The sequence below is a fragment of the Benincasa hispida genome, chromosome 6 (genome assembly GCF_027475165.1).
Source record: "Benincasa hispida cultivar pf3 chromosome 6, pf3_genome.v1.1, whole genome shotgun sequence".
In the NCBI taxonomy this organism is placed as follows: domain Eukaryota; kingdom Viridiplantae; phylum Streptophyta; class Magnoliopsida; order Cucurbitales; family Cucurbitaceae; genus Benincasa; species Benincasa hispida.
In genome coordinates, this window is record NC_143483.1 from 30,454,884 (window position 1) to 30,463,949 (window position 9,066).

General features: G+C 34.2%; 1 protein-coding gene across 4 annotated transcripts; it reads left to right on the forward strand.

The window, feature by feature from the left end:
• The first annotated feature begins 962 nt into the window (after positions 1-962).
• On the forward strand, positions 963-7,735 carry LOC120080264 (proline-rich spliceosome-associated (PSP) family protein). Of its 4 annotated transcripts, none has more exons than XM_039034881.2 (20): positions 963-1,277; positions 1,424-1,703; positions 2,574-2,693; positions 2,777-2,899; positions 3,001-3,063; positions 3,213-3,320; positions 3,770-3,847; positions 4,008-4,100; positions 4,227-4,313; positions 4,549-4,650; positions 4,754-4,873; positions 4,955-5,017; positions 5,494-5,630; positions 6,367-6,448; positions 6,556-6,614; positions 6,715-6,760; positions 6,862-6,953; positions 7,042-7,111; positions 7,265-7,352; positions 7,471-7,735. In XM_039034881.2, the coding sequence occupies exons 2-19, from the start codon at positions 1,476-1,478 to the stop codon at positions 7,334-7,336; spliced, it is 1,743 nt and encodes a 580-aa protein (XP_038890809.1). In that variant the 5' UTR covers positions 963-1,277; positions 1,424-1,475; the 3' UTR covers positions 7,337-7,352; positions 7,471-7,735. The 4 variants fall into 4 exon arrangements, with proteins under 4 accessions (XP_038890809.1, XP_038890808.1, XP_090170582.1 ...); XM_090314456.1 differs by having other exon boundaries at positions 995-1,277; positions 1,463-1,703; XM_039034880.2 differs by having other exon boundaries at positions 7,265-7,567.
• The last annotated feature ends 1,331 nt before the right edge of the window (positions 7,736-9,066 follow it).

Sequence of the window (9,066 nt, forward strand, 5' to 3'; positions counted from 1 at the left end):
TCGTATGAGTTTTATTTTCCCTTTTCTTTCTCAATTCCTCCTTTCTCTCTCTTTCTCTCACTCTTTTTTTTTTTTTTTTTTAATTTTCTTTCCATGGTTATTCTTTTAGATCCAATTCTTCTTCTTCTATTTCATTTTTTTTCTTAGATCTAAAACATATTACATGTGACATCCTATTATTGTTTTACTAAACAAAATTTCAACGATATGTTTTAAACAACCTATCATTTGATGTTTTCAAATATTACATAACCTAACGAAATAGTGAAATTTAAAATTATGGCTCAAGTTTGTTTGTTTGTTTGTTTTTTTTTTTTAAAAATTTAAAATAGCTTGTACAATGATGTAACATAATAGTAGAAAAATAAATATCAATATTTCTAAAATCATTTCACCGGTTTTAGAAAAAGTAAATCCATATTCTAGAAATTTGTCAAAAAAAAGACTATCTAATAGTTGATTTTATGATTTAAATTGAAAGATTTTAGTTTTTTTTTTTTTTTAAATTAACATTTAAGTGTCAGCTCTTCCATCTAAAACAATGTCAATAGTTTCATTTGATGACACTAATCCTTTCAATTCTTTTTAATTTTTATGGTAATTAATGATTAAGTTGGGTTTTTGAATGAAATAATCACTTCTATTTGACTGTTTAAAAAATTGAATTCAAAATTTTGTATTCTGTATATTAAATACTTTGTAAGGAATTTGATATGTTTTGAGAATGGAAAAGAATTGGAAGTTTTTTTTCTTAGAAAAACACATGTATAGTTAAAAATTAAAATCAACAATAGCAAAAAAGATAAAATTAATTTAATTTACAAAACCAGCACATGCATCTAAATACAGACAATAATTACTAACTCAACCCGAGTCTTTATACCAAACACATACAATGTAAATCTACCAACTTAATTCTCTGTTTTTATCGCACATCAAACTCCCCCTTGAAAAACCCATTTATGTGATTGAAAAGAGGGTCAATTCAGACATTTCAAAATCTCCCACTACCCTCTCTGAATTATTACTGTAATTTGGGCGTCCGTTCAATCTCTCTGTTTTGGAATTCATCTCTGCAACACACAAACACACGGAGTGGATTTTTGAGATTTCACCTCCACCACCTGCCTGATTCTCTTCCAATATAATTCTACGATTTTCCACCGCCACCTCCGCCTTGCCTCTCTTTTCTGCCCCCGCCCGAGAACCGACGAAAAACCTGCTTCCCGTCTTGCCCTTACTACTCTCCTCCACCGCCGTGTCCTTGCCGGAAACAGGTTCTTATTCTTCTTTACTCTATGGTTTTTGTTATTTTTCTGCCTTTTATTCCACGGTTTTGGTTGCTTTCCTGTTGGTCATCTGCTGATTTCCGTACATTTCCATTTTGATTTGTTGTGTTTCGTTCTCCTCTCCATTCTCACAGTTGCGTGCGCGGTTTGTTTATTGATTGATTTGAGCGAAGATTGAATCCGAGCATGACTGCGGAGGTTTCTCAGCCAAATGGAGTTGTTTCGAATGGCGACTTGGACCTTAATTCTAACCCTAAATCTGGCGCCGCCAAGAAGTCACGAGAAAGTGAACGCCGTCGTCGTCGACGAAAGCAGAAGAAGAACCAGAAGGCTTCTAAGGTGAAGGAGGCTGCTGCTGGAGAAGATAGTGACGCTTCCGGCGACGACACGAAGGAGAACGATGATCCACTGCAGGTTTGTTTTCTTTCCGTATTTTACGTTGAGGAAATGGTTGTTGGTTTGTGGTTTTAGGGTTATCTTCTCTCAGTGTTTGGGTCTTGTTGGCAAATACTGGTTTTTGGAATGAAGGTCGAACTAGATAGGTGGAATTTCCGGGTTGTCATGTAGGGAAGGAGAGTTTATATTAGAGACTTAAGACATCTATCATTTTTTTACCATAACAAGCGGATTTAAGTTGAGATTTAGATGATGCTCTATGTGAGTTAAAAAGTGAGTACGTAGCACTGAGCCCTACCCCTACCAGATAAAGCTAGGTTCAATTGTTAAGTTTCCATTATCTATTGAAAGACCGTAGAGAATAATACATCAACAAACTAATCTGTTAGCAATTCCAGTATCTTTCTTGGTACATAGTCCATCTTGAGGTGTCATGATACAGATCATGTTATGGCTCATGGCTCATTAGAATCTTTTCTTATCCTTAACCCTTCCGTTTAGCTGAAGTTATCAGGCACACGGTGCTGATAATTTTTCTTTGATATTTCTGCCTGGAATTTGGTTAATAAGGTTAGTAGGACTTAGAGTTTTGTAAGTTTAGCCATCTAATGATTATTAACAACTCTCCATTTGTAATATTCCTTTAGCCTTGGGCAGGGGTCATCTCTACCCTGGTCCTTATGCTGTAAGTTCACCTTCTCTTGAGGAATCTACCTATTTGTTTCTTACTAATAAAAAAAAGGAACTTAGAATCTTGATGGTTGGACAGCAAGAACATTCATGGGTCAATTCCCTCTTCTTTTTCCGCTGTTTGTGCCATTTGGTTAAATGAATTGCTTGATGTTAATGAGGCATTCAAAATGCATTTATTTGTTTTTGAATTTATAGGTTGTTGAGAAAGTAGAAATCGAATATGTACCTGAGAAGGCCGAACTAGATGATAACTTGGATGAAGAATTTAGAAAAGTTTTTGAGAAATTCAGTTTCAGTGAGGTTGCTGGTGCTGAGGTATGTTTAAACTTACCCGTTTAATTTTGCTTATCAGTTCAGTTTATTCAGTCATGAAATTTCTTCTTTCTATTTCTACATAGGAGAATGAAAACAAAGACGAGTCTGCCCAAAATGCAGCATCTAAAAAGTCAGACTCGGATTCTGATGATGAAGAACTTGATATCCAACAAAAGGAAAAAGGTTTGTCAAACAAGAAAAAGAAGGTATAGAGCCTTGCTATTATCTTACCATTTATGTAGAAAGGACCGCATTGGTTATTGCTTGTCATAATGATCTGAAAGTAAATGGTTCTTGCAACTTTCAGCTGCAACGCCGTATGAAGATTGCAGAGTTGAAGCAGATTTGTTCAAGACCAGATGTTGTTGAGGTAGATATGGAGCACTTTATACTGTATTGCGCGTATCTCTTACCTTACAAAATCATCATATAAACCTGGCACCAGAGAGTGTCCGGTTACAAAATCATCATATTTGCTGGTTCTGACATTCTTTTGTGCTTATTCTATTTACTGTTCAGATCTGGGACGCAACTGCAGCTGATCCCAAGTTACTTGTTTATCTAAAATCTTATCGTAACACAGTTCCTGTGCCAAGGCATTGGTGTCAGAAAAGGAAATTTTTACAGGTCAGTAATTCTGCTGATATTCAATTTACATCTATATACATCTATGCACAATTGATGGGTATGTTCAACATGAGGAAATGAGAGAGTTGAGTGAGGGAAGATCGTGTTGATAAGGTTTCTCTTATATGTACATATCTGATTCTTGCAGGGGTGTGGCTGTGACACTATTGGAGCCGGAACTTGTAGGTGTTTGCTAAGAGCACCCATGGATTATTTCTATTTTAGCATATTTTGTGGTGTGGGCTGGGATGTGAACAATTTTATGTTGCAGTTATGGGAAAATTTGTGTTGCATGATATTTTTCCTTATATATCTACATCAATATGAAAATCAGTCTGTTTTAAAATTTTATATCTTTCCGTTAATAATGACCCTGCCATTCTATGATTCTTTTGATGAATTAATATCTTAGTTTGGATTGGAACTTAGTGGTTGGATTTATTTTGCAGGGGAAGCGTGGTATCGAGAAGCAGCCATTCCAACTTCCAGATTTTATTGCAGCAACAGGAATTGAGAAGATTAGACAGGTGACTTCTTACTACAAGTTTAGTTCATATTACGCTGGCAAAACCATGTTCAGTCTAAATGTATTTCAATACACATGCTAGGCCCAATGTGATGCCTGGAACTGCCAATTCTTATCCAAAACAAAGAAATTTCGAATTATTTATTATATTTGTTATGCAGGCCTACATAGAAAAAGAGGATAGTAAGAAATTGAAGCAAAAGCAAAGAGAACGAATGCAGCCAAAGATGGGAAAGATGGATATTGATTATCAGGTTTTTACTACCTTTTGATTTGATGTGTATTTGACTGCTAATATCTAGTTTTATGTCTGCTGCTAGGTGTCTTTGTTGTCAAGAATGTGAACGTTCTAACTAATTAAATTGGCTCTTGTGCATTAGGTTCTTCATGATGCTTTTTTTAAGTACCAAACGAAGCCAAAGCTGACAACTCTTGGAGATCTGTACTATGAAGGGAAAGAGTTCGAGGTATTAGGCTATTGCTATTATTTATCCACAATGCTCTTTGGTCTCTAGGAACCAGTGCATCTTGTTATATTTTATGCATTAAGATATGATTTTGGCCAATGTGCATTTTAAGTTCATAAATAAGGAGCTGGTATAGAAGTAACTATTTGTACATTGTCGCTGCTTGTAATACAGCTATTGAGTAATTTATCTTTGGGGATTTAGCCTCCTTACTTGTTTGTTCATTGGCATACAGGTTAAGTTACGGGAGATGAAACCAGGCATGCTGTCACAAGAACTGAAAGAAGCGCTTGGTATGCCAGAGGGCGCCCCTCCTCCATGGCTCATCAACATGCAGGTTGGACGACTAAACTTATTGTCAAACTGGATTCTGACCGTGTTTTCTTGAATCTGTTTGTATTTGTGATCTTTCACTTATCTTTGTGTTTTTTTCCCCATAGAGATATGGTCCTCCACCATCCTATCCAGATCTAAAGATTCCAGGACTCAATGCTCCCATTCCACCTGGAGCTAGCTTTGGTTACCATCCTGGTGGCTGGGGCAAGCCTCCTGTGGATGAAGTAAGTATTTGACTTGTCATATTTTTTTCTTCAGTTTAATCGGCTAAATCTCACCATTGTTCTTTCTGTTTTCATGGATAGTATGGACGTCCACTGTATGGAGATGTGTTTGGTGTTCAGCAGCAGGAGCAAGCTAACTATGAGGTATCTTATTTATTTTCTATCAAAAGGTTTTCAATTGATTTAGTGGAGGATGGATACATGAAAAGCAGAACTAAATATCCAACATTTAGGTTCTCATAAGACTTGCTTAAACTGTCCTTTTGAGGACATCCAATAAAATTGTAACATATTAGACGTGCTCGAACTAGATCTACGGAGAAGGGGTAAAATTACAGATATTAATGGAGAAGATCAATTTGGAGATGTGAATTTACCAAATTCAATATTTGCTCTTAATCTATCTATGTTTGTGATACTTCATCACTGATTCCCTTTTCTACATCAACGTGGATTATCTTTTATGCCAATTCCTTTTTGTGCAGCACTGAGATTTTAAGACATTCCTTTCTACTAAGCTTCTTTTAGGAAGAAGCTTTTGATAATAGTGTGATTCTCTTATCATCCCTTTCTTGAGGTCTGTATATGTCTGTTTTTTGATTGTCTGATGCCTCATTTAGGAGGAACCTGTTGATAAGACCAAGCATTGGGGTGATTTGGAGGAAGAGGAAGAGGAAGAGGTGGAGGAAGAAGATGAGGAGGAACTTGAAGAAGAAGAAATGGAAGATGGCATTGAATCTGTGGATAGTCTATCGAGGTATGCTATCAATTCATTGCCATTTTATTCCTTGGGTTTCTGTTTATAAAGACTTTTGTAATTATCCTTTGGGTCTCATTTTGTTTAACTTGAGCCCCTTTTTAGTGTAGTTGCTGTTGGGCTTTTCTGGGGGGTTCTTTTCTATTATTGTTATTTTGTGTTTTCTTTCATTTATTCTCGGCTGTTTATCCAAAATATATTATTTCCACAATATCAACATAGTTTGATTAAGAAACTTCGGTTAATATGAATGCTTTGAATATATGTGAATGGATTTATTTCATTTACTGAGGTATTCCTGCCAAAAGGGATGATATTCCAATTTGAGTTGGTAACATGGTTTGAGGCTTCTTTTCTTTTTAATAGAAGCCTTAACTTTAGCTAGAATAGACTGAACTTAAACAATTAAAACCAGTATACTGTCCTGAAACTGTTATATATTCTGTCCCAGCCATGTCCAAGTCCAATCCAACTGTATGTTTAAAATGAATAACTAACTTTAAAAAAAAAAGAAAATAACTAGTAGATGGAATGCTTATTTAGCCTCGTCTTATATGCATCTGTGTTGAAGGCATGCCTTCATGACTGCATCCCAGATGTTTCGGATATCCAAACCCAAAATTTTGAGTGCTTCCCAGTTTGATTTTATTCTCCGCATTGATTATTGCCTATCCAAATTTAACCTCTGTGATTATCCTTTAAGCTGTTCAATAATTGAGATTTCCATTTCATGCAGCACTCCTACTGGTGTGGAGACACCCGATGTTATTGACCTTCGGAAACAACAGAGGAAGGAACCGGACAGGCCCCTTTACCAAGTAAGCAAACATTCTGTGAATGTTATTTTATCAGAACTTGCCTTCTCTCTGTTTTTCTTTTTCAAACTGAAATGTAATTTACTCTTTTATCTGTTTGGTTTTTGAAGGTCCTTGAAGAAAAGGAAGAGAGAGTTGCTCCTGGGACTTTGCTTGGAACAACACATACGTATGCAATTTATTTGCTTTTATCCTTTTATGCTAGCCATCTAACTTTTCTTTCTTTTTGTGCTTAAATTTGACACTTTGATGTGTATGTTTCTCTTCAGTTATGTTATTAGTGGTGGTACTCAAGATAAGACGGGAGCCAAAAGGGTAAGGAACCTTTTGATGTTTCATGTTAAATATGTAAAGGGTGATTACTGATTAATCGACAATAAGTCAATCTGTCTTTTTGTGGCTATTTTATCTTGTAGGTTGATTTGCTTAGAGGTCAAAAATCTGATAAAGTGGATGTTACTTTACGACCTGAAGAATTGGAAGCTATGGAAAACGTTCTACCTGCGAAGTACGTGATTTCACCTAGATGTATAGTTTTGGCATTCATGTCATACTGCAGGTGCCAGCTCCTAATTCTCTTTGTTCTCTTTTCACAGGTATGAGGAAGCTAGGGAAGAGGAGAAGTTGCGGAGTCAGAGGGAGGACTTCAGCGATATGGTTGCAGAGGTTCAGTTTTTTCTTTTTCTTTCCTCAATCTAATGAATTAACCAATCAGTTCTTTATTCTTTGTTTTTGGGGAAAATGAGAAGGGGCAGAAAATTTTTTTCATACTCGAAATTGTTGCTGTGATCTCTTTTGATTTGGAAAATTTTCTTGCAGAATGAGAAGAAACGAAAACGAAAGATGCAGGAGAAGGAAGGGAAGTCCAAGAAGAAGGATTTCAAGTTCTAGGCAATCTTTTGTTACGGTAATCAAACCACTATCGAATACGACTGCCATGCCCGTCGTACTTTTACTTGAAGTATGTGCTATCCTATAAACTTCAGGATTATGTGGTTCTTCCTAAAACTGTATCCTCTTTGCAGGATAATCTACGTAGTTAGTCGCATACGACTCTTCAGTGGAAGTAGTTTGTCATATTTAGTAGATTTTGTATTCGCTCTTTTCGATTCCTGAACATAGAAATGGCTGCTGTTCTGTGACTTAATTGAACAGTAGCTGCGATGGGAGAAGAGGTGGATCATCCACAACGAGTTTTATGCTGTTTTGTCATGGCTGCTATGCCTGTTGTACTTCAAAGTTCAAACACCAATTAAATCCATGAAAAAGCATAAAATGGTGTTGAGTTAACGGCTGCTTGGCTACACTTTCTTTTATTCTTTCTAAATGGCATTTAAATCTGAGTTGAGTTGTTTTACAAGAAGGTGATTGCTCCAAATTGTTTAGGACCGGTTTGGTAGAGAATCTAAAAACATAAATGTGAAAACAAAGGGATTGGATGAAAATAGAGTTGTATTTTATGTTTGTGTGTGTTTGATAGCAGAATTCAAAAATTGAATTTTAATTTAAACAACTGCAAATTAGTTGTAGTCACCCACTAAATATTTGGTTTTATGTTTAAAAAAATTATATAATTATCATTTTGTAATACTATATAATTTATAGGATAAATTTAAGTTAAAATTTAGTATTGTAGTTTCTAATATCATCTATGGTTGGATAAAAGCTTTATAAATAGTTTCTATGGTCGGGTCTATTTAAGAGGATTTAATAACCTATAGGGATATATATGAAGTGAAGTTATCAAATTATAAAGGTTAAATTTTAAATATTAAAATCATTTGGATTAATTTTTAATTTTATCAAAATCATAAAAATCAAAATTTGAATTTAACCTAATTTACAATGTACTATATAATAATTATTTTAATTTTTAATGATTGAATTGAGTTTATAGCATGATATGCTATATTTTTAAATTTTTTTGTCTTTTATTTAATATAATCCCACATTTTAAATTTTAAATTTTGGAATACAACGAAAACATAAGAATGTTTTCAAAATTTACACTATTTGGGTCATAAAATACGAAAACGGTTTTTAAATCTAAAAACATAAAACGGAATTTAGATTACGAATTAATGTCCTTAGATTTTAAGTGAAATTACTTTAAAAGAGATTTCAAAAAAAATTTCAGATGTGAAGTTATAATTACAAAAATCAAGATAATCTATATAAAAAATGATAATAGAATCTAGAGTGTTTGTTGGTTGGGTTGGATTATAGGATTTTTTAGATCAACTTATTATTCAGTTCTAAGATTTTTTAAGGAGTGATTGGACAAATGACTAAACGATTAGATTTGTTACTTTATTAATTTTAAAAAGGTCATGAACCCTTAATAAGTCAAATCAAATTTAGTAATCTATAACTAACCAAATCAAATCTTGTAAATCTATAACTAGCCAAATCAAATAAACAAAAAAAAAACTAAGTTTTTATCTCGAGAAAATTAAAAAATCGAAGAATCTAATCGACTAGAAACACATTTTCATCGTTGTGCCTTATCTTCCGGAGTTCTTTTTCTTTTACTATGAAGAATTACAGTAAAAGTCATCCCAAAGAATCAACAACACTCCAATTTTTTTTTTTCACGACATATTACACGATACAAAATATTA

What these genes read in the sequence shown, in the direction of transcription:
- LOC120080264 (XM_039034881.2), top strand. Translation starts at nt 1,476, where the DNA reads ATGACTGCGGAGGTTTCTCAGCCAAATGGAGTTGTTTCGAATGGCGAC. An exon ending in TTGCTTGGAACAACACATAC is followed by an intron (nt 6,615 to 6,714) that starts GTATGCAATTTA and finishes GTTTCTCTTCAG; the next exon opens with TTATGTTATTAGTGGTGGTA. An exon ending in TCAGCGATATGGTTGCAGAG is followed by an intron (nt 7,112 to 7,264) that starts GTTCAGTTTTTT and finishes ATTTTCTTGCAG; the next exon opens with AATGAGAAGAAACGAAAACG.